The sequence below is a fragment of the Linepithema humile genome, chromosome 2, assembly GCF_040581485.1.
Source record: "Linepithema humile isolate Giens D197 chromosome 2, Lhum_UNIL_v1.0, whole genome shotgun sequence".
Taxonomy (NCBI): domain Eukaryota; kingdom Metazoa; phylum Arthropoda; class Insecta; order Hymenoptera; family Formicidae; genus Linepithema; species Linepithema humile.
In genome coordinates this window covers 18,930,760-18,958,075 of record NC_090129.1, presented here as the reverse complement: position 1 = coordinate 18,958,075, position 27,316 = coordinate 18,930,760, and the positions used below count along the sequence as shown (strand labels likewise).

The following is a 27,316-nucleotide window of genomic DNA, read 5'->3' as shown; positions in this document are numbered from 1 at the left end:
GTTTATTATTTTAATAAAATAACCAGACGTTTCCAACACGTCTTCAGCTATTCAGACTTCGCATCGGATCTATAGATTTCGATTTCTTTAGAATCGATTTTTGCATAAGCAATCAGACGAATATTAGTCTTGTTGTACGATAGTTAGCAAGTAAATAGCTAGAAAAAATTTAAATGCTTTTTTCGATCATCTTTCGCTAGTCTGAAGCGGTGATGAAGAATGCATTGCAAGTGCATGCAGAAAATTATAATCGAAATATAATCCTAGGCAATATGACATGTATCGTATTGTGGCGATACAAATAATGTGTATACGTTTGAATATTTTGACTGTTTTTGTACGAGAGAAAATTTGTGTCCGAGATCAGAGCTAAGAATGTAAATAAAATAGTCAGTCGCGCATTAACACGGAGGAAAGACACACTGAAAAGAGACGTATGTACTTGTGTGAGAATTTGTGTAGTTTAATAATTTTTAAACTTAGGAAAGTTAACGTCCAGACGTTACTTAAAACAGACTTTCTATAACACTTTTCATTATTTCTAATTAAGCAGTAAATTTTTCTAATGAAAGATGATATATTTTTAATTTATTGAAATAAAATGCGATTTCTTTTCTCTTTCAAATATATGTATTATATGTTCAAAAGTATTGTGTCACTGACGATACTGTGACAATAAAAATTTGTCGTTACTAATAACGTAACAGGCTTTATTTTATATTTTTACAATTATTCAATAAATTTCAATTGATTATAAAAATGTTTATGCTTTTATATGATAAATTTTTTATATAACATTTGGGAAAACGTAAGAAATTTCTTTTCGCATTATAATCCAGTGCAAAAATAAAATATTAATTTAATAACTAGACATGAATCAATGCTTTTATTTCAATATTGACTGTTTTAATAATATAAAAATATAATAACTTGTTCGTCAACTGTAATTATTTTTAAATAATCAGCTTAGTTGCTGATACATTATGAAATAGTTCAGATTTATCCGTATTATCCGTATAAAAAAATAATATTAATACAATCTTTTTTTTGTTGTAGACGTATTTTATTACGGAATATTTAGATTTGATTCACTACGTGCAATGTACAGGATGACGAAACTTCAATACTGCCTAAATATCGTATTAATATTTTATTCCGGTTTATTTATAACGCCAGGATTTTCGACTAACAATACTGGCAATACCAGGTTATATCATGGAGCAAATCTGGTACCAAACGAATACCAGGATACTTTTACAGAAGCAAAAGCCAATGATACGAAATTACGATTTGTCAGCGCGGTACAAAAAAATGATAGAAAAATCAATATTTTGAAAAAAATACATCTCGAAAATAATCAAGAACTAATTAAACGCCGAAATTTTCAGATATTCAGACACGGCGATCGTACACCAGAGGACAAAGAAACTTATCCAAATGATCCCTACAAAAATGAAGAGTATTATCCAACTGGCCGCGGTCAATTAACTAATGTAAGATATGACATACGTGTTAAAACATACATTTTGTTAATTCTTTTGCTGCTACACTTGTCTAATAAAGCGCATGTATATGTATCTGCAAACATAATTTTCAAAAATTAAAGCGTATCGTGTTTTTAGCTCTTTATAATATTTTTTATGTCAAAGTCAAATGGAATTGCGCATGTAAATACATGACAACAAAATTGATATTTTTCTGAATTTTTTGTTTTTACGCAAAAACTATGATTTCTTCTTCTTTTTTAATTTTTATTAATAATGTTATTGTCAAGGCTGGTAAGAAAAGATCGTATGAGTTAGGATTACTACTGAGAAAACTGTACGACCATTTTCTCGGCACTACGTACTATCACCCGTATGTCTATGCACGTTCCACGTTCATTATTAGATGCGGGATGACCCTACAATTAGTGCTCGCTGCACTTTTTCCGCCTAATAACATGCAACAATGGAATCATCAGCTGCTTTGGCAGCCGACGTATATGAGATATAGCTCTTTAAACGAGGATACTCTAATGATGTCATTTACATTCCCTGCGTAAGTGATCTCCACTCTTTTAACGTTAGTGATGATAAGTTGTACACTTCGGATGGCATAATTTCTGTTTTAGTATTAATTGTGGCAAATTAACAAAACGAAAACGATGTCTAAACGATGTATAAACTATGTAGTTGATAAAGTATAGATTAATTATCTCAATTCAGTGGCATTTAATTTTGGATAAAAATAGTTTTTTTTAACTTATAATTTTTTTTTAGACTTCTTAGTAATAATTACATTTTTTTAAAACAGCGTATATAAAAAAAAAAATATATATATATATATATATATATATTGCTCTAGCATAAATTCTAATTATTATTTAAATTCTTTCTTTCAGCAATTCATAGATCTTTTTTTACGCAAATTTTGTCTTTTTTCTTTTTGACAGATATAAAGCAGCTTTCAAAAAAGTGTTAAACTCTACGGAAGTATTAGAAAAAATAGAAAAATATCGTGATCTAATGGAAAAAGTGTCGGCGTATGCAGGAAGTAATATTACTGATCTATATCAGCTTGTGATAGTGCGTTTTGTTATAAATATTCAATTATCTATGGGACTGGTGTTACCCAAAGCAGCGCATATCTTATATGCAAACAAAGAATTTTTTGAAGCGACACGTCTAGCTTATGACCTATTTGCCTACAATGAGGAACTTATCAGACTCAGTGGAGGCACGTTCAAATCAAAAATATATATGTTGCGATCATACGCTTAGTACGGACTGCTAAATATTATGCGTAGGTGTATAATATATTTGTACGAATTTTTACAGGTACATTATTACAACAAATAACCGAGGACATGAATGAAGTGATCAATGGAACAACAAATCGAAAGATCAATCTCTTCTCCGGACATGACATTAATGTGGTCGCGATACTGCGGGCTCTGCATATAAAAAATGAGATTTACAGTATGCCAAACTTTACGAGTAGTGTTATTTTGGAATTGCATGAATGGAAAGACATGTATTTTGTCAAAGTAAATATCTCATTTCTCGTCCGCCTATCTACGATAACAGGAATAGTATTTAGCACTTGATTGAGAAGTAATTAACAAATATTATTTATTTTGCTTCCACTAGGTATTATATTATTGGGGTATTCCGGCGAAAGTAGAAACGCTCTCCATTCCAGGCTGCACATTATTATGCCCGTATGACAGATTTCTTAATTTAATATCGACGACAATAGCAACAGATGCAAATCTGATAAGTCTGTTGCATTTGGAAAAAGATGCGTCTGCAAATGCGTGTATTAAACCGCTGAACACTTGAAAGAAATATAGAATTCGTGCATGATTTTTATAACATTGTTTTAAATTCTATATGACTTTGTAAAATTAATTATATAAATTTCTATTTCTATTTTTAATTCTAGAAATCGTTTCGAAGAAATAAAGAAACTTATATTAGTCGCTCAAGATACAAATATATATCCGTATAATGCACATTAAAAATAAGAACACTAAAGGTATTTCATCATTTTAAAGGAATACATAATAACAAATGTAATAATTGTAATTAGTGAACAATAACAATTATGCCTGCTCTTGATATAAATAGTAATTTGTAATTAATGTCATGCACAATCAAAAATTTCACTTTCTTTCCTATGGAATGCTTTTATTAAAAATTAAATTCTTTCTTTCCAATTCTATAACCTGAAAAAGCGATGATAAATTTGACATATGCTTTTGCAAATTGTACAAATAATAAGGCTTGCTATATTCATGGAAGTCTTATTTATGATGTATGCTTATCTATCTTAACATAAAAAAAAAATTGAACAAATATGATTACGTTACATTAATTTAAGATAACCTTTCATTATAAAATTGCACGTGCACAAATGTGATATAAGCACAAGTGCCAGTATAAAAAACGATAAAGCAGATCAGTTATCAATGCTAAAATGACTTTGTGTGTAACGTATTGAGGCGGGGCAAAAAGAAATGTTAGCAGAGACATATGGGACAGAAACACACTTGAAAAATCCTGAAAAACATCAAGAAAGGTGGGTTGTCTATAAATATGTATCGCAAATATGTCATCTGGCATTCTTGTCGAAAAATTATAAGTAACAGCTATATTTTCGGACCTCTCTCATCGGCTCTAATTCTCCCAACATTATTCAAGAGGTACTGACACTTAGAAGTCCTAGTTTATTCCAATGTAAATCGTACGTATTTTATTTCGAAAGCAAACTCTTCGTATCACTTACGTGTGGATACAGAAACAGAAATGGAAATTTTCTCAAGCAATTTTATATCTCTTTTCATTAATAACTTAATAGAATTTATATTTTAATAGAATTGCCAGACGTTTTTAATATGTTTCCAGATATGCAGACCTTGGGTCTTTAAATATTTATTTCTTTAGAATCGATTTTTACATAAGCAATTAGTCGAATATTAGTCCTGTCGTATGATAGTTAACAAGTAAATATCTGGAAAAAATTTAAATGCTTTTTTCGATCCTTTTTCGCTAGTACCGAAACGGTGATGGAGAACTTAGCATTGCAAATGAGTGCACGAATTATAATCGAAATATTATCCTAGGCAATATGGCATGTGTCGTATTGTGGCGATACAGTGCTGTGTATACGTTGGAATATGTTGACTGTTTTTTATACGAGAGAGAATTTGTGTTTGGGATCTGAGTTGAGAATGTAAGTAAAATTGTCAGTCGCGCATTAGCTCTCGGGAAAGTGCTACACGTACCGAAAAGAAAAGTATATTATACTTGTTTGAAAATTTCTGTAATTCATTAATGTTAAGAGATTTAATATCCAGACGGTTTACTTGAAACATTACTTTCTATAACATTTTTCATTATGATTTCAAACTCCATAAGCAGTAAATTTTTTTAACATATAAAAGGTAATATATTTAAAATTCATTAAATTAAAGTTTGATTACTTTCGTCTTTCAAATACACATATTATATATTCAAATATGTATTGTCACTGCCGATACCGTGTGACTTCACAAAAAAATTTGTCGTTACTAAAAACCTAATCTAACGAGCCTAATTTTGAATTTTTGTAATTTTTCCATAAATTTAAATTAATTGTAAAACTGTTTATTCTTGCATATGATAAGTTTTCCATATAAAATTTGAGAAAATGTAAGAAATTTCTTTTCGTATTATAATCCAATGCAAAAATAAAAGATTAATCTAATACCTAAACATAAATCGATGATTTTATTCATTGACTATTTTAATCATTTAAAAACATAATCACTTATTCGTCAATTTTAATTATTTTCAAATATGAAGTTTAGTTGCTGTGGGGACACATTATGAAATAATTAAGATTAATCCGTATTGGATAGCAGTAATTAAGATTAATCCGTATTGGAAAGCATTCAATTGGAAAAAAAGTGAATTTCTTTTGTCGTAGACGTATTCTATCGTGGAACATTTAGATTTGATTCACTACATACAATCTACAGGATGACGAAACTTCAATACTACCTGAACATCGTATTAATAATATTTTATTCCAATTTATTTATAACGGAACAGAACGAGAAAGAATTTTTGATTACTAATAATATCAGCTTATATCAGGCAGCAGACGAATACCAGGACTTTCACAATTTTACTTTTGTAGAAGCAAAAGCTAGTCAGACGACATTACGATTTGTCAGCATGGTACGAAAAACTGATATTTCGAAAAAAATACATCCTCTCGAAAATATTCAAGACTAATTAAACGCCGAAATTTTCAGATATTCAGACACGGCGATCGTACACCAGATAACAGAGAAACTTATCCAAATGATCCCTACAAAGATGAGAAGTTTTATCCAACTGGCCGCGGCGAATTAACTAATGTAAGATATGACATACGTGTTAAAACATACATTATGTTAATTCTTTTGCTGCTACAATCGTTTGATAAAGCGCATATATATGTAGCTGCAAAAATAATTTTCAAAAATCAAAGCGTATCGTGTCTTTAGCTCTTTATAATACTTTTTGTATCAAAGTCAAATGGAATTGCGCATGTAAATGCATGACAGCAAAATCGATATTTTTTTGAATTCTTTGTTTTTACGCAAAAACTATGATTTCTTCTTCTTTTTTAATTTTTATTAATGATGTTACTGTCAAGGCTGGTAAGAAAAGATCGTATGAGTTAGGACTGCTACTGAGAAAACTGTACAACCATTTTCTCGGCACTACGTACTATCAACCGCATATCTACGCACGTTCCACGTTCGTTACTAGATGCAAGATGACCCTGCAATTAGTGCTCGCTGCACTTTTTCCGCCTAATAACATGCAACAATGGAATCATGCGCTGCTTTGGCAGCCGATGAATGTGAGATATGCCTCTTTACACGAAGATGCTCTAATGATGTCATTTACATTCCCTACGTAAGTAATCTCCGCCCTTTTAACGTTAGTAATGATAAGTTGTACATTTCGGATGGCATAATTTCTGTTTTAGTATTAATTGTGGCAAATTAACAAACGAAAAAAAAATACGTTTAAATATATAAGCTAAACGTATTTGATAAAGCGTAGACTAATTATCTCAATTTATTGCCATTTAATTTAAAAAAAAAGATAATTTTTTTTAAACTTTTACGCGTATTTTTTAAAGACCTTTTAGTAATAATTACATTTTTTTAAATCGCATATATTTAAAAATATTGCCCTATCATAAATTCTAATTATTATTTATGTTAGATTCTTTCTTACAGCAACTTATAGATCTCTTTTTAGGCAATTGTTATGTTTTCTTTTTTATAGATATGAAGCAACTTTCAAAAAAATGTTAAACTCTTTGGAAATAATAGCAAAAACAGAAAAATATCGTGATTTAATGGAAAAAGTGTCGGTGTATGCAGGCACTAATATTACTACTCTATTTGATCTTTTGATAGTGCACATGGCTATACATTTGCAATTATCTATGAAACTGGAGATACCCGAAACAGCGCGTATGTTATATAACAACACACAATTTTCGGAAGCGAGCCGTCTAGCTTTTGACCTATTAGCCTACAATGAGGAACTTACCAGACTTAATGGAGGCACGTTCGAATAAAAAATATATATGTTGCGATCATATATGCTTAATACGGACCGCTAAATATTGCGCGTAGATGTGTAATATATGTGTACAAATTTTTACAGGTGTCTTATTACGGCAAATAATCGACGACATGAATAAAGTGATCAATGGAACATTAAAAAATCGAAAGATCAATCTCTTCTCCGGACATGACATTAATGTATTCGCGATACTGCGTACTCTGCATATAAAAAATGAGATTTACAGTACGCCAAACTTTACGAGTGGCGTTATTTTTGAATTGCGTGAATGGAAGGGCAAGTATTTTGTCAAAGTAAGTATCTCATTTCGTCCGCCTATCTATGATAACAGGAGTGATATTTAGCACTTGATTGAGGAATAATTAACGAATAATACTTATTTTCCTTGCTCTAGGTATTATATTACTGGGGTATTCCGGCGAAAGTAGAAACGCTTTCCATTCCGGGCTGCACATTATTATGCCCGTACGACAAATTTCTTAATTTAACATCGACGACGGTAGCAACAGATGCAGATTTGACAGGTTCATTACATTTGAAAGAAGATGAGTATACATACTGAACTGCTGAACACTTGAGAAATGTAAAGTCTTCGCAAGAATTTTATATATATAACATTGTTTTAAATTCTATATAACTTTGCCGAATTAATTATATAAATTTCCATTTATATTTCCATTTCTATTTCTAGAAATAGTTTTCTTTTCGAAAGAAATAAAGAATACTTGTATTTAAGAAAATTAGACACGCTCTCGACTGACGTAATCGAAGAAGAACGTATCGCATTTTATAATTTTGGACTTTGCACTGTGTGTGAGATTACGTAAACGCTGTCTCCCATCTGCGACAGCGGGTTTTATTACATTTTCCTCATTATATCCGCGGTATCGCACCGGCGAAAACTAGATGCCCATACGATCGCGGAAAGTTAAGTTCGTTAAGTATGCCGAGAGCCGTGTCTTATCGAAGACACGGAGCTCAGATCCTCCACCTACCGTGCCGTAGCATAACAATTACCCTATTATTTCGCACACACTCCCGCGGCAATTCGTTGGGCCTATACACCGCACATTTCCGTTCCACGATATACTCCCAACTTCCATTAAGGTTAAATCTTTTCGACCGTCGCGTAAGCAGATATCAGTGCTGAACTTTAATTTGCCCTGTTACGTTATTACTGTTTACGTTAGCGCCGAACATTATCTTATATGGACGATCAATCTCTTGCAATGCGTATAAAATATTTCTAGACCAATAAACACCTATCGAAAAATATTTTATCTTAATACTGTATTATATAAAATTAAATTTTTAAACTTTCCTCGCATATATGAAGCTTTTCGACAGTATTGTGTATCAAATTTAATTATTGGCAAATATATAAATATATAAATGTTACATAATCACTTGCTTTTCTTCAAGAATTAAAGAAACTCCTTTTTTATGAATGAAGAAAACTGCACAGAAAGTATAGAAAATTTTTGTAAAATAGAAATAATGTCAAACAATAGTTTCTCATACATTACGCTGAATTAGCAACTATGTTCTCTTAATTTTGAAAATCGCGAAACTTGTCGCTGAAAAGAATAGGAGGCTTCAGCTATTCTAAAGACAAAGCTCAGTCCCTCTTTTTCCTTTTTCTTTCGTGCCGGACCAACCATCCTTTTCTGTTACCCTTTTTCTCCTGTAATCCTTCCCTCCTTCCATCGGGATAAACTCTTGAAATTTCCGAGAGTTGCCCGGATGAGAAGAACCAGTTCCGCACTCCTAATTCTGCGGAATTAAACTCGCGAAATCGTTCTAATTGCGGATACAGAGCATCGGGGCACTTGCATCGAATCGAGTTGTATTGTACTTTTACAATGTAACACTACGATCGAATTAATCATTACTTAATTTCCATTATACGCTCGTTAAATTGTATTTATGTTAAGCGTTACGATTAGATTAATTGACTAATGAAAAGGTTTCGGTTTATCACGTACATTTACGCGTGCATTCTACGAGATATCTTATGAGAAACTATTGCCAAACAATGAATTCTAGAGACAATTGTCTAATTTCTTTTTAAATAATCTTAAAGATTTTATAAGGTATCAACGCCTTTAAAATTTAGTTTTTGCAAAATACTATCAATCTTCAATTATTGATAATTTGGTTTCTCTGTATTTTTATTCAATAGAAATTAACGTCGGGTTTAGCAAAGAATTTAGAATAAAAATATAGATGCTCCGAAAATTTCTGTGTAGCATAAAGTTTCAAAGATTTGAGGTATGAGAAAATAAAGCATTGCGTTTACTTAAAAATATATAAAATAGAACATTCCCTAAGTTCTTAGGCAGCTATGTGATACAATAGCACAGAAATGCAAAATTTGCCCAAAAGACTACAGTACGGAAGTTAGTTTGAAAACGCACGATTTAATTGAACATTCGTAATAATTTGTCTGCTCAGGAGAGAGTGCTAACTGAAACTCCACAGTAGCGTTCGCGTGCGATTCGTCGGCGGCGAGGAATTAGCACGAGCTGTCGAGTAGACAATACGGAATTAATTATAATTAACTGCCATTCACAAAAGTTTCCGCGAACAATTTTGTGGTCGCACCATACCGGTTATAATGAACTCTCTCCTAGCAGCTCCTATCATTTACATACTCTTACATTCAAACTGGGTTTTCGTTTGGCTGCTGTGCTAGTTCGCGACAACCCCAAGAAACTTCTTTAAATTATGCCCTTTGGAATATACCTTTGGCATGACATAGAATATAACAGCTGCGGGAAACTTTTCACCGCCACGAAGAAATATTGTTGCAACATCGTAAAAATACGTATGACACTGATTCTTATCATCAGATAACGGAGATTTCACATTTGGAGAATAAAATCTCTTAGAGAGAGAAGGAATTAAAGAATATAAAAGTTAAAAGAAAAATGTGCAATTCAAAATTTTTCGATTGTACAAATATTAACTATCCAATTAATTAATATATACTATTGGCATGTAGTCGAATCGACTAATTTTGCTGCTAACTTGTGAAGATTTTTCATAAATTTTTTTTGATTGCTTAAATTTTTTTAATAATTATAGAAAAATTTGATAAATCTATAAATTGTTTTATGTATTTATAACACAATGTGTTACGATGTAACACATATCGGATGTTAAATGCTTGTGAGAAGATTTGGAAAGAATTAATTTAAAAATGTTGCTATTTAGTTACACTATGCGTTAATACAGCTTAATATCATTTTGGCATCGATTAACGACAGATGCTTCTTGCCGCTCGATACTCTCGCACGTATCGTCGGTTTCATCGCAGGTTTTCCTCATTTCAAGAAGTAATGCCAGCCATGTGGTCCTCGTATTTATGACTTTGTCCTATATGTAATGATGTTCCCCATACCACCCATGTTAATCAATTTTGCGCTAAGATGTCATTTACAAAAAAAAAAAAAAAAAAAAAAAAGACAGAAGAACTGACATTTATAAGAACGTTAAAAGTTAAAAATATGATTTTCTTTATTCCCTTAAGCCAATTTCGATTATAAAGTTATGATAACAGAAGTTATTGGATTAAATTGAATTGGATAACATCTCGACTCATAAATGATGAAAATTCCTGTTTTCATTCGCGAGTTAATAAGTAATATAAAGCTGAATTAATTTAGGACGCATATTACCTGCCAATTTTAAAACTCCATTCTATTAAATCTTGAATAATAATACTTGAGAAAAAACTTCGTTTTTCAAGATGCATAAAAAAAGATAATTTTTTTTTTGTTTTCGCAATTTTACCAATAAATTTATGAATCTTAAAAAAAAAATTATTTTGCCTCGTGTGCGTGCGTGCGTGTGTATATAATATCGGGAAATGTAAGTGTTGAATCGAACTGACATTTGGTAGTGCATTATCAGTTCGCTTCGCGCTCATAGGAAACCGCAATTTCCACAAATTACACGGATGAAAACTGACTCTTGCGACTGTACACCATCGGCTACAGCGCAGTTGGAATTCATGGGTCGCGGGTTATGCCGCATTCGGTGGTATGTAGTAATTAGCAACATTGCTCCCAGATCTCGTGGATGGGAGGAGGATCAGGGAAGGGCCGAGGGGAGGATGGCTGGCGAATCCGCCGGCACAGATTTCATTTCGAAGGAATAGAACGCACAGCGATATTATCTTGCCTGCGTTGTGACTGTGACGTTTAATGATCGGCATAACGAGACTTGAAATCGCCAGAAAGCGGGACAAAAATACCGCGATATTCTTAGCTTAAGTGTCCTCTAGTTACCTGAAATCACCTCCTTAATAAAACTTGCAAAAAATCGTTACGATATCTAAATTAGAACTTGAAAAGACGTCTATAATGTCAATTAACTTTTAAATATTTTTTTTATCTTTATTTTTTCTTATAGTGTCTAATATAAAAATAAAAGAAAGTTCAAGTCAAATTAATGCTGGTAATTAAAAATTAATTAATTCTTCCCTCTTGTCTGTCTTATGCTACAATTTTCGATAAATATATTTTAGATATTAAAATAATTTTGCCGCGTAATATTTTTCTTCCTTTAATGTACGACATTTCCAATGTATCAATTTACATATTCATTTCGAGAAGTGTGAAAAGTTAAAATATTTTTGTTTATCACTTCTTTTACGTTATCGAGCAATGTGATTGTCGGTAAGCACAACAAAAAATTAATCAGCACGTTATATCTAATAGTACAATATTAAAATTTATTATGTAACTATTTAAAAAAAAAAAAAACATTATTCCGTATTATTTATCGCAATCGATACAAATCAAAGATATATTAACGCGTTTCTCATAGTCAAAGAATTAAGAGCAGCTATATTTCATTATGATTTTTCTTCCATCCGACAATGTCGGAAGACACGCGATACGCCGAGTTTTGCTTTATGTGCACAGACATCTCTTCCCTACCAAGTTTATTAAAGTGTCTCGCAGCTGTAGCTGAATTATCGCTGGAGTTTCCTATTTCGGTGGCGCGGGGGCAAAAAGTGCGCGGAACGCAGCGAGACGAGACAATCTGACCGCCTTATTCGAATCTTTTCTCCGTCCTGCTCGTATCTGTGCCGTAACTTTCGCCGAGACTGCACCATTACCCCCAAAGCTAATGTACCCTCACAACGATCATTATGTAAATTCAAGTGTGATAGAGCGCTTGCTGTTGGCTATAACGCGAGCAAAACTTTTTCACAGAGCTAATCAATTCATTTATCGTTTACTCGATATCCAATTGAAGTGATACAAATGTATCAAAGAATGCAGAAAACAGACCGTGTTAAAAAAATCGATGAATTGAGAGATTGATAAAAACTTGTTTCTAAAAAATTAGAGCGTCGAAATAAATTAACATTTTTCGCATCCTATCAATCCTTAACATTCTACATTTTTGTGAGCCTCAAATTAAGATTATTAATTAGTATTAAAGTAAAATCTCCTTCGATCGCGGCGAAGGTTAGATTAGGTTTTTTTTGAAATATAAAATTCACAAAATTAGACTCACCGGTGTTGCGGGAACTTCAACTCTCCTACGCCAAAGTGCGCAACAGACTAAAATCTCATTGTCCGTTTGCTGCGGTCTGTAAAGCAGGCAGGACGAAAATGTAACACCATCGGACAATACTCAATTCGATAGTCGTAAAGGTAGAGCGTCGAAAACTTTTCCGCGTTAATGAAATTTCTTTGGACTGAAAGTTCGCCGCGAAAGTAGCGGAGGATACGCCGCCACAAAACCGTGTGTGCAGTTAACTGCAGACGATAAAAGGAACTAGGTGGTGATTACTTCCCCCTCCCTGTCTTCCCTATTCTTATATGCGATTATCTGCGGCCATTTGAATACGCACCTTAATAATATTATAATTGTTGTAAATTTTCGTAATTAATGATTATATTCAGGAGAGAAATAGGAAACGCGCGATTGCACGCGTGCGCGTTGCGATCATATGTCACGCGTCTGCTTTCCAAGTGATTATGCTGCTTGAACAATTTATGTGGATGCTTGTGGATTATCATGTTCATGAATAGTGATTTTTTGATATCGTCCAATAAGAACAGAGCATAAAAGGGTAAGTCAATGTCATGTTACATACATTTGATGAATTACGGTCATAGAGAACAGCTGTGAGTTTGCTTTAAATTTTCGTAACCTCTTCAAAAACATGAAATATACTTGTTCTATCTTATATTTTACAGCGAAAGAAGCGTGAAATAGTGTATATGCATTGTGAAGTGTTTTGCCATATATCTTTATACATTTTTAGTTACTTTTTACTTAAAAAACTGTCAACTTTCTCTGCATTTGTTTCTCTACGTTGTGCATAAAGTATAAAAACTATGTGATACAAAACTTAATATATTTATATATATAAAATATGTTTGAAACTATTCACAGATACCTGCTCTTACCATATTCTCTCTTGTCACTTTCTTTTTAGTTGCTGTTTGGTGAGACTTTATCGTTCTGTACAATGACTACAGCCAGTCCTAGGATCCCAAATTTGCAGGACACAGCTACACCTTTTGGTGTACAATTGTCTGGAGTATATAAACAGTAATTCTTAGACTACTCTATTATTCACTTAATTTTTTCCCACTTGCCGCTGCTAGTAGCTTCTGATACCTAAAAACAAAAAAATGTATTAGTAACACATACTTTACTTTATGTTACAGAAGTTTTGCTTATACAACAATCAAAGATAGATTGCCAGTGATATTAACAAGAATTATCGATACATTCTGTCAAAACAAAAACCAGATTATAGATACATATGGCCAGGTAATCTTACAGACATTATGTATGTGTGTGTTTGATAGTGTGGTTTATGTCATTTTCTTGTAACATAATATTGTTATTAAATTACAGGGTGCAACAGAAGATATCAAATATATCATAGGGTTTATAAGTCAACTAAAAAATGAAATAGTTACTAACAAGACTTTAAAACCCTTGCGATTAAATCCTAAGGCAATTTCTAATGATGCGGAGGAATGGAATAAATATCTAGAATATAGAACTCGTGTAGAAGGTGAAACACCCACATGGTTTAATACAATATGGTTATACTGTGAAACTTACATGTACCGTGTGTTAGCTCAAGAAATTGGTTTAACGTAAGTTTCAGTGTATTTAATATGATATAAATTTATATATATATATATATATGTATAGAACGAGTCAAATATCTTTTCACAAAATTCTAGGAGTACCATACAGAATTATGATCCATTTGAACAACATAAACAAGCTGTCTTTATTAATTCCATTGATTCCGTGGATGCTGTTGCCTTGTATGTAAAAAATATAATATCTGATGAAAAATATAACAAGGAGAACTCTAAAAATGATTTTGTAAAATTATTAAAATTGAGCCTGTGGAGTAACAGGTAATATTTTTACATTTATCTTTTATACAATACACATTTTGAATAAATAAATAACATTAGTATGTTTTAGGTATGATCTGTCTTTAAGTGCTGGAGCTGCTCTTAAACAAACTGGTAATCCGGTTGATGTAGTGGAATCTTTTGATGAAGATATATTAGTAAATGATTGGGAGCCTGTATGGCATATCGTAAAAGAAAACCTGGAAGAAAATGGTGATAACATTCATATAGTATTTGACAATGCAGGATATGAACTCTTCTCAGATCTGTGTTTAGCAGCGTTTCTCGTCACTATTGTACCTACAACTAAGATAACATTTTATGTAAAAGCATATCCATGGTACGTGAGTGACACAACAATTGACGATTTTCACTGGATATTAGACTACATGAGTAGTCGAGACGGTTATCCAAACCTGCAATTATTGAGCAAGACCTTCAAGGAATTTTTGGATCGTAAAATTTGGAATGTTAAGGTATATCTATTTTATCTTTCAATATCGCTCAGTTATTAAAAATTGTATCATGTAATTTAAATCGTTTTTGTTAAACAGAAAGAGCCTTACTGGACAGGACCATATGACTTTAGGCAAATGAAAGAAAAGGAGATAAAGACGTATATTCAACTTTCCAGTGCTAAATTAGCAATATTTAAAGGTGATTTAAATTATAGAAAACTTCTAGGAGATATTAATTTTGAGTATAGTACAAGTTTCATAACTGCATTGGGAGATTTTCGACCTACAAACATTTTGAGTTTACGCACTCTGAAGTCTGACGTCTGTGTTGGATTGCCACACGGTATGGCTGAAAAATTATTTGAAAAAAATAAAAATTGGTTGCTAACTGGAGAGTATGGTCTCATTCAAGCAGCTGTTGGTCTACATAAATCACATCTTTCTTGAAGAACTGAATAAAAGAATGTGGCTAATTGAATTATAATTATAACTGATTGTAATTACAATCATTGCACAAATGTGAAAAGTATATGTTGAATAAAATATATGTACAAAGGATAACAATATATATATATATGTATATCAACAATTTTTATACTTATATTTATTATATCTATATTTATGTGATTCCGTGCTATATTGAATATCAATTATGAATATCTGTTATAGCTTGTATAAATTTCTATATGTACATAAATAAAATCTATATCTACTGACAATAATTTCCCGGTATTCTCTTATAAGTATTTTATACTTAAAATTTTTATCTATATACTTTTTTGTCAACTAAGCTATACACAGTTATATGTCTCGGTTGAATGAAAGTTTTCTATGATAAATGCAGTCAATATACTATTGATTTGCAACTTTGAGTAATATGAGATTACGATAAAACATGGTAAAGATAATCTTATGTTAATAAATATTTATAAATTGCTAATACACGTGATAATAATTAGTAATGTTTTTATACATCTGTACAATAAGTTGGAAGTGATGATGGAACTGTAAGTTAAGAATTCTTATTGTTTTATCCTCATTACAATTAAACGCTACGCCTTTTGCATGATTGCTTAAAATTACATTATAATTCGTATATTGGCTAAGAAAAGTGTCGATTGCCTTATTCAATAAGTTATGACACACCTTACATCAGCTGTTATATAACTTAAAATACTGCTCAACATTGCTTCACCAATGATAAAACCATACTTTTCCAATGTTGCACCTATAAATTTTAAAAAATTAATAAAAAAGTAATAAATGTTGTTTGTTTCTTGTTTATTGATATCTTCAATCGGCGGTATATTACATACGTATGTGCACATAAAATTATGGACCAAGCCTGTAAGAATATTGGATCATATCATATTTACAAAATATTAAAAAGTTAAATGTTAAAATTAATTAAAAAATTAATTAATTTTCTAAGTTTTGATTTAGATAATTTAGATAATTTAGATAATTTTTAACATTAATAAAATTTAATGTTTTGTATGTTTTTTCAAAAAAATATCACATAATAAATAAATAATAAGTTCCAAGATATAAGAAATATGAAAAATCACAAATTATTATCAGGCATTTATAATTGTAGAATGATAAATAGGCCAATTTTAATTAAACTTTGTATTACAAATCGATTGTTAAACAATTTTTGATTCTTAAATTTCTATAACATATTCAAATATAAAGATATGTTTTTTATTGCAAAAATTTAATTCTCAATAAAATGACATTTTCGTAATTATAACTGATAATTTAAGATGTTTCAATAGATTTCAGTGTCAAATACAAATGTTTATTTTGTATATCGTCATATAAAATATTATATATTCTGCTTCATAATTAAGCAGAACTTTACTTGGCTCTTTACGTCAAAGCATCATGAAAGAGAAAAGTTTCTTTTTACCGAGTAGCAATAAAGTGTTCTCAAAATAATATTCATAGGTATTAAAATTAAAAATGTAACATTGTCGTTCTTTAAAGAATGATAAAAAAAAGGCAATAGAAACCAGAAATACAACTGTAAGAGCACGAAAAATACTATAAATTAGTCTACAAAAATTACAAAAAAGATATTGAATTTTCGATATTAATTCAAGTATTATTATATATAAATTATAAATTTTAATAATTTTAATCATCTAAAAGATTTATTAGATTATAAATTTTCAGAAATATTTCCTATTTTCTACATGGAAAAAATCAAACATAATTTTACATTAAATTTTGCATTAAAAAAGTAAAAATGTCAGTAATTAATAATAAATAATTCGTTTATTTATTATATATTATATAGATAATATATAGAATATATTATATATATAGAATATTCTATATAATATATAGAATATAATATATAATAGTATATAAATAATATATTATATATATATATAACAAATAATTCGTTATTTATTATTTTACTTTAAATCTGAATACTTTACTGCCACGTGATAATATTATCAGTATAATCTTTTTACATATCAGGAGACGTAGCAATAGGATAACGATCTGTATAAAGTGAACATTTATATAGAAGCAGCATAAAGAATTTCTTACAAGATTTATAACATTTAAATGATTACCAAGAGTATGGTGTTTCATCCACAAGGTCCGTCATATGTAAAATCTTATCTATTAGTATTATTCACATAACGATTGAAAAAAAAATATAATTAATAGTTCTAAAAATATCTGAAAACCTCTGAAAGTGCGAATGTAAAATTAATTAAATTAAAAATGTATAAGAGGGCACGATTAAATCAAAATAATTTGCGAATATAACGGAGTCATATATAACGTAAAGAGGCACATGTATACATTATGTATTAAAAACTAGCATTTAAAGGAATATATGTACATATTGATATATCTCAATTATGGCTAAAATCATATAATCCAGATTTTTCAACATTACCACCCAGCATCCTTTTTGAGGCACTCCACATAGTGCATCCCATATCCGGCATGATGTTTATAAATAGACACATTCATAAACACAGTGGACACTAAGCAAAAGTGGAGAATCAAGTTCAGCACAATAGAATTGTCCATTTTCGAGCATGAAAGTATTACCCAGCACAAAATAACCCAGCGCATTCACACGTCTGGATTTGTTGCTTAATAATATTTAAATACGAACATTCGTTATTCAGTTATCAAATGTATGAAATAATAATAATGAAAATGAGTAATTTGCTAACAATTTTCTGTGGTGGAATATAGATTATTTGGTCTGAATGTTCTCATCATATAACAACAATTGTATCTATTTTGCATAGTATTGCAACTAAAAGACATGCAAAATTTGTAATTTCATTATTCACACTAGTGTCTGGTATTTATTCCATATTAATGTAATGTACGAAATGGATGTTACTTGGTGAATGCAGCAAATACAGCCCAAAGTACCGGGTTCGCATTTCGCTTAGCGGCTTCCGCCTCAAAATCAAGATCTAACAATGTTCGTACTCTTCGCATTGCTACTTCGTAATCGTCGTCTGATAATGGTGCAAATGCATTTTCTAATACGTCAGCTGCGTGAGCTAGAATAACTAATGCTAATGTTCGTCTATCCATGCGAGCAGCATCATTGACCCAACGACCTAATACAGCTTCTTGGATCTGAAAGACAAAAGTTAACATATGTTATTGCTCTATTCATAGATTATATAACACATGATTCTTTATCATCTTTTCTTTTTGCAAAATATCCAACTGATTATCTTTTTTTTTTTATTTTCTTTTATCTCTATGATGTTTGTATGCTTTTCTCTACAAATTCACTATGTGTATTATTTTTAGTACAAGTAAATAAAAAATTGTAATATTTATAACAATATTACATAATCAAATTTAACTTGTAGATTAAAAATTTTTATACATAAATAATCCCTTTCTTTTATTGTTATTCGATATAAAATATACAATTTCTTTGCAAAATAATGGAGAAAAATTATGTATATATGCAAGTGAAGAATATCATGCATATGTACATTTATATCAATCGTACATATGATTTGATTTGGGAGCTGTTTATCTTTTTACTCCCACACAGCTTTTAATTAATATAGATTGTAAGGCATACATAAAGATAAGATATTACTTCCGTAGATTATAATAGAATATATATACAAAATATAGGACAATTCTGCATATAAAAGATTACTTCTTTTAAAGAAAATAGACTATAATAAATAAAGCTTACAAATTTAATGATTTCAAGTAAATTTTGTATTGTGATCATAATTAAGCAATTAAAAAATTATCATTATCAATCACAGCAAAATATAATAAGCACAAATAATTTACCTTTTTCACGAGACGACTTTTGGCAAGATTATCAGTAAGAGGATGAGTTGTCATATCAAACAGTAAGAAATTTTGTTTCTCTGTAGTTAAGACACCTTTTTCAACAAGATTTTTTGCCAGTCGTTCTCTGACATTTTTCAATTGATATCTTAATTTTAAGGGGTTCCAAGTTTCTCCTAAAAATATAAAATATTTTATATAAATACCTTGCATATATAATAATATTTTAATATGTACATATGTCACATATTAATATATATATATATATGTCACATTAATAAAGAAACTAACCACTGAGATATTCTATCCAACTTGGCACAGTCTCAGGTGGATCTGTGTCTTTTAAGTGTTTCAAAGCTTCATCTAATAATACATCACCAGTAGGTGCATCATTTTTCAAGAGAAGTTTTCTCGTTAGCAAACTCTTCTTACGCATACCAGCTTTTTCCAATTCCACTCTACCCCGAAAACCAAGCTCCGCTAAGATACAACCCCTCAATCCAGAACTTATGCAGTCATTCCAAAAGGATGTGTATCCCTACAAACAACACTTGTCAACAATGTAGAATGTAATTACATGGAAATACCAGATCCCCAGAGTGTAAACAAACCTCTTTATCCTTCAAACCAAGCAGCAGGACCTCCTCCATAAGAGTCAGACGTGTTTCCTTGTCGGAATCCTCGTCGATGGTAGGATTGCAGTTAAGATCCTTCTGCGACGAGCAATCGGTGTCCGGGCTTTGGCCGGACAGTTTGTCATTGTGACCGGCGGGGTCTGTGTTCGAGCCATCCTGGCCGAGTCCACTGGCGCCTCCGCCACCGCTACTGCTGTTGACTACACGCCGTCGCTGCACCAGCCCGTCACCGCGATTCATCGTACGATGCAGGTACTACGACGAGCCACCACCACTTCGGAGTGCGTCCGCGTGTCAGATACGCCACCGTGTCACCAATGCTCTGCAACGTGACACTCCCTTCGCTAATAATCGGTCAACCGCTACCGTAATTACAGCGAGGCAGCGAGAGCAGCATTTATCATACGGTAAACACTGTGCCGTTGACGTTTATCCCAAAACGACATGTCTTTTTCCAAGATGGCCAAGCTTCGTCCTCTCCACCTTCTGTCGCTATTTCGTCCGGCTCACGCGATTATTCGTGGCGGACGACTTGACGCGGCGCAACGTGCGGTACAAGCGGCACGACGCGGCGTACGAATCGATCTACGAGTAAAAAATGCGAGAGAACGCGTGAAACACGTAGAATAGCGTGGCTCCGTTGGTTTACACGAGCTTACCGAGCTCGCGTATGTATTGGTCGTGATCGTATCAACTCACACCGAGCGACGATACGTGCGTGAGATGTTTATATGCGCAAAAAATCACGTGCAAATGTAGAACAAATTTGAGACATCAAACTCGTCTGTGTCTAGCAATACGCGTGCCGTTTCATGCCATTTGTGCCACGCAATGATAAAAGAACGGGAAAGAATGAATATACCGCTGCAGCTAATGACATCATTGTTGGCTGAAGGCAGCTGAAGGACAGCACGCGCTATCCAGCGACAACGATCGACACTATTGAGCTTGTGATTCGAGCCGTCAGATGGCGTATGCTGTCTCTACATGGCCGTAGAGACACAAATAAATGAACGTACTCAGAGTAGCGAAGTTGATGGTGATGTAGTCGATCAGCAGTAGCCGCGGTAGCAAGTAAAATCATCCTGAGAAAAAATGGTCGTGACAGTGGCTTCCGTACGTCAACAACTCACCAATTTGGCGCATTCCGGTGGTTCCCATAAAGATCAGGCTGAAAAGTAAGCTCACAAAACGTAATCAAGCTTCATCGATTCGTTTACGTACACGCGAATAAATTATTTTTTGTTTAGATATCGTGCAACTTTGGACTTGATATTGTTGTCTTCCGGCGAGGAACTAGTTGATGCCTTGAAGACGTTCATCGAAGCAAGTACGTTATTTTTATCCCACTGGTAGCTTTAGCACGCAGAAGCGTCTGAAGCGCTGGGAGAGACTGTGAAATCTTCTCAAAATTTACTCAAATTTCACGCCTGTTGACTAGGTTAGATAGGTCAGGTGCTTTCTAGAACATGCAATAAAATATCTTGCAAAATATCACATTGTCTTAGGATGAACTTAACATAACATTGAGACATTTGTAATACTCGTATATTTATCTTTAACATATATAAGTAGGATTAAAAGAGATTAACAATTATTTTAGTAAGTTTAGAGAACGATGCTTTTAAATGCGTGTTTATTACAGTTGTGAACGAAAATGTGAGTCTGGTGATTTCAAGGCAAGTTTTAACCGATGTCAGCAGTCGTTTACTATTTTTACCTGATGAGATATCGAAAGCTGTTTCACATTACACACTAGATAAGGTAAATTATTTTCTAATTAATTATGAAATCTAAGATCAAAAATAAATTATTAAAACATGTGATTAAAATAATGTAATGTTTACATAGGTCCAGCCGCGTGTCATTTCCTTTGAAGAACAGGTAGCTAGTATAAGGCAACATTTAGCTGATATTTATGAACGTAATCAGAATTGGCGGGAAGCTGCAAATGTTTTAGTTGGCATACCACTGGAAACAGGACAAAAGTAATATATACATATATATTTATATGACATTTAAATTTTGCAGTCTTTAATACATTTGATATTAATGGAATTAACTGTTTTAGACAATATACTATCGATTACAAACTTGAGACTTATCTCAAAATTGCCAGATTATATCTGGAAGATGACGACCCAGTACAGGCTGAAGCATTTATTAATCGAGCATCACTTTTACAGGTGACTTCTTTGCCGCTATAAATATTTTTTACAAATAATTCAATTGATTCGATAAATAATTCTTTCTGTATACTGTTTAACAGGCTGAGTCTAAAAATGAACAATTACAAATTTATTACAAAGTGTGCTATGCAAGAGTGCTAGATTATAGAAGAAAATTTATAGAGGCAGCTCAGAGATACAATGAATTATCATACAGATCCATAATTCATGAAGACGAACGCATGACTGCTCTTAGAAATGCCCTAATTTGCACGGTATTGGCTTCTGCAGGTAAGTGATTGACATTAATTAACATTATAGGCATTTCGAACTGTTAATTATTAATTTTATTACAGGACAACAAAGAAGTCGGATGTTAGCAACTCTGTTCAAAGATGAACGCTGTCAACAACTTCCTGCTTATTCAATTCTTGAGAAAATGTACTTGGATCGTATCATTCGACGCTCCGAATTGCAGGAATTTGAAGCGTTATTGCAACCTCATCAGAAAGCATGCACTATCGATGGGTTAGGTTCCACTATACTCGACCGTGCTGTTATCGAGCACAATTTATTGTCCGCTAGTAAATTGTACAACAATATTTCGTTCGAAGAGTTAGGCGCCTTGTTGGATATTCCACCTACTAAAGCAGAAAAAATTGCTAGCCAAATGATCACTGAAAGCAGAATGAATGGCTACATAGATCAAATTGATTCTATAGTACATTTCGAAAGTAAGTTACTTCAAATTTTTAAATATCTTATTTTTTACATAATTATCAATTGTTTACATATTCTATTTCTCTGTGCAGCACGTGAAACCTTACCAACATGGGACAAGCAAATACAATCACTCTGTTATCAAGTGAATCAAATAATTGAAAAGATAGCTCAAACAGAGCCAGAATGGATTGCAAAAGCGATGGACGATCAAATGGTGCATTAATATTAATTATTTAATATGAAAAAAAAAAACTACAAAACTCGGAAATCATTTATAACGTAACAGAACCAGCCAAAAGTGAATATTTATATTATAGCTCATCGTTCGAACAATAGTATCTAATATACGTCATTTATATTTCATTATTTGATTAAAAAATTGGTTTTTTTAAAAATATATTCGCATTGTTTTTAAACTCATCAATAGACAGTCTTGTGCATTTAAGATATTTTAGATGCACCTTCCAAAGTATCTACTCAAATCCACAAAAAATTTTTCTGCATTTTAATTTTTCAAGTATCTTTATTTAAATTTGTAGTAATGTTTAACCATTTTTACACATGTTTATCGTGGTTTAATGTTTCCTAATCATGTGAAAAAAACATGACGAAAGTAGGAATCACAGTCAAGTTGCAGATGTTAGATTTTAAAAAATATATTGCATTGTTTTTAAACTGAACAGTAATTAATTCAACCACGAGCGGTTTATCCTTGAAAAATCTTTGAAAAAATCCTTAATTTTAATAAAAATTTATGAACCTTACAATAAAATTTTCTAAATTTCTATAAACAGAAAAAATTTACTTTAAATTTCACATTTTAGAGATTACATATTTTGATATTGCATCTTTAAGTTTTATCATGTCAATTTTAACTTTTACTAAAACAGAATTTTAAATATTGATATAAATTTATCACACGCAACATAAATATAAATTTGTTCAAGAGTTAAATGCTTTTTCATTTCGGTGGCTAAAATTTAGATAAATTAGATTATAACTTATGTAAATTATAGATGAGAAAAAAAAAACAATGTAAGTTCTTGTTGTAAATAAATTACATTCATACTTCGTACAACGTTCTTTACTAAACCCATAACTAGTTTGCAATATTAAATATTTTACTGAAACAACACAATAAGTTTCATATATAATACTAGGGCATAAGTTTTATCAAAGATACTTTACATTTTTCAAAATTTATGCCGTTGTGCACAAGCTAATAAACAATTGAATATGATGATATGGTGTAAGAATAGCAATGTCCCGTATGTCAATAATTATTGACATGTATTACGTATTTATACTACAAAGCAAACAAACAAAAATTAATTTAAATAATTGTCTTTTAAAATATTTTGTATTGCTACCCCTTTTTATATCATAGCATTATTGATGTGTTTTTTTATGGAAAGAATTTTAATATCAACAGGAACTGAAACACAAGCTGCACGACTCAAATGCCATCAGTAGTATTAAAACTTTACCATCTGTACAATCGTGATTTTATGTTATTCATAAATTCATGATCATATAATTATGCAATATTGTATATTATATATGTATATATATTTTATTATAATATATAAATATATAATATATTTATTAATTAACCTTTTCTCCATTTAATTTCAAATAATGCATGATATTTTTGTAGTACCTATTCGAATATCAACTTATCTACATATTACATATATTTTATTTGAAGCATGTACTGCCAAATTGTTTTTATGACACATAGTCACAAAATGTTTATTTATAAGGGGATAAATTTTCTGCTGTTTTGTAATAAATGTTATTTCATAATGGTGCATATTTAAGCTTGAAGATCTAATGCAACACCATACTTGTGACCACCAGAACCAAAGTTCTTTCCATCAATGTTTGTGGAAAATGTCAAAGTTACACCTGTAAATATATGTACAATTATTTATAACTATAAATATATGTGTATATTTTTTAAAGAAACATTTATTTGCTAAAGAATTATGTATTGTAGAGATTATTACATCACAAGTCACTGTAAAATTGCTATTCTGCCAAAAGGTTATTCTCTATTGAGTGCAACTCAGACGAGTTATTAATAAACCAACTCACTAATATTACGAACAAAAAACATCTATTTTCTCTCATTAGATATGTGCACCATGACATAACCAATATTTTTAAGTTTATAAAAAAATCATGTTACACTTTGCACTGATAAAAATAATTTTCATATCTTTTTCCCACTCTATTTTCTTAAAGATCAAATATTTTTTTGAATATTACTTACCATCTTGCAGTTTCTGTTGATATCCCAACCCTATTTGAAGGTTTGAATTTATCTTTGCTCTAATGGCACCATCATTTTCAAGGTTATACTTAGCTCCAATACCAAACTGTGTTACGTTGTTACTGGAATTCCATGCCAAATTAATTGCTCCCTCCAAGCCTGGTTTTACTTTATGATAAATATAGCTGTTAAAGTCACGACCATTGTCCCTGAAAATATCATCACATATTGAATATTATATTTAATTAATAATTTGTAATGTTATTTAAATCCAAAAATTCAATACTGACATTGTATTTTTTAATTTCAAATTATACTCACACAGCGGTATGGACAGCAAAATCAGAAGCAGTAAATCCAACAGCAAAGTTGTTCCTTGTAAGTTTATTCCTTTGTGAATCAAAGGATGCTTGATAACCACACAACCATCCTGTAAAAAATAGCAATATATTAAATATAAACATTTTCAATACAACTTACATTTGTTGTAGAACTGGCTTACTTTTTTATCATAAAACATTCCGTATGTTCAGAACAAGGAAATATGTTTGGGACACAAGGATGACACAAAGGATTAATGATCCAAATAGAAAGTTCTTCTGACAATTTTACAATAGAAAGATAAACCTAATCAATATCATCACTAATTTCAATAATGTCAACAATACTTAATATTTATATTTACCTTGATAGCCCACGACTGCCGAGGCATAAACTAAAGGCCCAGCAGACAAGCTGAGATCAAAATCAGCATTTGCAGATACGTTTTCATGTTTATAAGCTGTCTTTAATTTTCCAGTTTTGTTCCTACACATAAAAAGAATATGTTTGAATATTGAAACTTACAGAATGGCTGATTTGTTAAATATGCACAATCATAAAAAAAACTCACCCAGTTTGTGGAGTAAAGGTACAGCTGTAACCAAGCGTAAGTCCCTTGAGCAACTTATCAGCAATAGAAACATCAGTCGCAAGAGTATTGTCGGTATTCCACTTCTCACTAAATGACAAGCCGTATTCCTTGAGCTTGTATTTAGTCTCCAAATTGCCAAACACTTTTCCAGTATCCTGATTGGACACACCGCCACAACAAAACTCTACATCAGAATTAGTTTTGGTCTTTACGTCTAGTTTGAAAAGACCAAAGTGATAACCTTGGCCAAATACATCACGAGCACTCTTTCCCAAATCGTTATACGTTGGGGGAGCCATGTTCTGCAAGAAAAAAACCGTGTAAACTTTCATTGAATAATTCAAACAATCAACAAATAAATCAGGTTCAGAACCGATAGAAAAAGCATAAATATAAATAACTACAAAAAGTAGCGGATAAACTTAGTCCAACCATATATACCAACAATGTACTCTGTTCTGTATACAGTTATATACATGTACATTAATTTAAATAATAAAATAAAACATTAACAAAGCAATTTACATGCTAACTTAAAATGCATAGATTTGAGAAGAGCTTGTCTGTCTGTCTTTCTTTCTCTTTCTTTCTCTCTCTCTCTCTCTCTCTCTCTCTCTCTCTCTTTCCAACAAATTGTAAACGAAATGACGCAATTACTGTCACAAAAGCCTAAAGCAAATAAATCCACAATGATACGGTATCGCGAGGTATAATCATCGACTTTACGCCAACGTACGGTACCAACGGAATAGTATTGACCTGTCCCAGGTATTACATAAGGCGTAGCTTGACCAGCAGATATCACTATTACTCAAGATTATAACTTAGAAATTGCTCCATACGCCGCCGCATGTCAAGAAGCAAGTTTCTTTCACCCAGCAACGCGAAGTGCTTCGAAAATACAATTTCGTTTAACGAGCAATAAGTTGGGAAACCCATCGAACGGTGAACGACGGTGCAATCGCGATCTCCATGCCGGTTAACTGAGAGAAAACTCGATACGATTCACTTCTCGCATCTAACACTTTGTTTGAATTGAGGTCAGATTTCGATTCGCGACACGATCTTACTCACGCGTAATTCTATAACGATGTTATACTTACAGTTTTACGTTAGCAGATGCGAGACGAAAAATGCGCAACTTTATCGCAAATACGTCGTGAGAAGCAACGGAAGCGGTGAGAACAGGAGAGCCACGACCCACGGACGTTGGTGCGCATGCGCGCTGATGCATACGAAAAAGTGCCCGGCCTATTTCTGCGCAACTGAAGCGGCACGACGACGCGACGATCTCCAACCT

At 31.8% G+C, this 27,316-nt stretch overlaps 6 protein-coding genes across 10 annotated transcripts; 4 read left to right on the top strand and 2 right to left on the bottom strand.

The window, feature by feature from the left end:
* The first annotated feature begins 358 nt into the window (after positions 1-358).
* Positions 359-3,540, top strand: LOC105679027 (venom acid phosphatase Acph-1-like). The gene is made up of 7 exons (XM_067348629.1): positions 359-434; positions 1,057-1,301; positions 1,389-1,493; positions 1,775-2,040; positions 2,435-2,718; positions 2,820-3,028; positions 3,132-3,540. Exons 2-7 carry the CDS (start codon positions 1,101-1,103, stop codon positions 3,321-3,323), a joined length of 1,257 nt encoding a protein of 418 aa, XP_067204730.1. The 5' UTR covers positions 359-434; positions 1,057-1,100; the 3' UTR covers positions 3,324-3,540.
* A 1,036-nt stretch (positions 3,541-4,576) lies between these two features.
* LOC136997642 (venom acid phosphatase Acph-1-like) lies at positions 4,577-10,594 on the top strand. Of its 3 annotated transcripts, XM_067348632.1 has the most exons (8): positions 4,728-4,927; positions 5,452-5,705; positions 5,783-5,887; positions 6,169-6,434; positions 6,813-7,096; positions 7,200-7,411; positions 7,513-7,701; positions 7,810-10,594. In XM_067348632.1, the coding sequence occupies exons 2-7, from the start codon at positions 5,505-5,507 to the stop codon at positions 7,678-7,680; spliced, it is 1,236 nt and encodes a 411-aa protein (XP_067204733.1). In that variant the 5' UTR covers positions 4,728-4,927; positions 5,452-5,504; the 3' UTR covers positions 7,681-7,701; positions 7,810-10,594. The 3 variants fall into 3 exon arrangements, with proteins under 3 accessions (XP_067204734.1, XP_067204733.1, XP_067204732.1); XM_067348633.1 differs by lacking the exon at positions 4,728-4,927 and adding an exon at positions 4,577-4,716 and having other exon boundaries at positions 7,513-10,594; XM_067348631.1 differs by having other exon boundaries at positions 7,513-10,594.
* Positions 10,595-12,966: 2,372 nt separating this feature from the next.
* Positions 12,967-15,710, top strand: LOC105679093 (damage-control phosphatase ARMT1-like). 3 transcript variants are annotated; one of them, XM_012378889.2, is made up of 7 exons: positions 12,967-13,212; positions 13,582-13,697; positions 13,817-13,922; positions 14,010-14,257; positions 14,348-14,530; positions 14,601-15,006; positions 15,085-15,710. In XM_012378889.2, the coding sequence occupies exons 2-7, from the start codon at positions 13,615-13,617 to the stop codon at positions 15,433-15,435; spliced, it is 1,377 nt and encodes a 458-aa protein (XP_012234312.1). In that variant the 5' UTR covers positions 12,967-13,212; positions 13,582-13,614; the 3' UTR covers positions 15,436-15,710. The 3 variants fall into 3 exon arrangements, with proteins under 3 accessions (XP_012234312.1, XP_012234313.1, XP_012234314.1); XM_012378890.2 differs by having other exon boundaries at positions 13,195-13,267; XM_012378891.2 differs by lacking the exon at positions 12,967-13,212 and adding an exon at positions 13,295-13,469.
* Positions 15,711-16,252: 542 nt separating this feature from the next.
* On the bottom strand, positions 16,253-20,792 carry sau (Golgi phosphoprotein 3 homolog sauron). The gene is made up of 4 exons (XM_067348647.1): positions 19,914-20,792; positions 19,594-19,840; positions 19,303-19,478; positions 16,253-18,615 (listed from the first exon to the last, which is right to left on the bottom strand). The coding sequence occupies exons 1-4, from the start codon at positions 20,175-20,177 to the stop codon at positions 18,367-18,369; spliced, it is 936 nt and encodes a 311-aa protein (XP_067204748.1). The 5' UTR covers positions 20,178-20,792; the 3' UTR covers positions 16,253-18,366.
* Positions 20,793-20,908: 116 nt separating this feature from the next.
* CSN4 (COP9 signalosome subunit 4) lies at positions 20,909-23,126 on the top strand. The gene is made up of 8 exons (XM_012378897.2): positions 20,909-21,115; positions 21,188-21,267; positions 21,583-21,701; positions 21,789-21,925; positions 22,009-22,123; positions 22,207-22,396; positions 22,462-22,839; positions 22,918-23,126. Exons 1-8 carry the CDS (start codon positions 21,033-21,035, stop codon positions 23,049-23,051), a joined length of 1,236 nt encoding a protein of 411 aa, XP_012234320.1. The 5' UTR covers positions 20,909-21,032; the 3' UTR covers positions 23,052-23,126.
* A 770-nt stretch (positions 23,127-23,896) lies between these two features.
* LOC105679100 (voltage-dependent anion-selective channel) lies at positions 23,897-27,281 on the bottom strand. Its single transcript, XM_012378905.2, has 6 exons — positions 27,120-27,281; positions 25,996-26,318; positions 25,789-25,910; positions 25,425-25,533; positions 25,104-25,312; positions 23,897-24,736 (listed from the first exon to the last, which is right to left on the bottom strand). Exons 2-6 carry the CDS (start codon positions 26,313-26,315, stop codon positions 24,645-24,647), a joined length of 852 nt encoding a protein of 283 aa, XP_012234328.1. The 5' UTR covers positions 26,316-26,318; positions 27,120-27,281; the 3' UTR covers positions 23,897-24,644.
* Between the last annotated feature and the right edge of the window lie 35 nt (positions 27,282-27,316).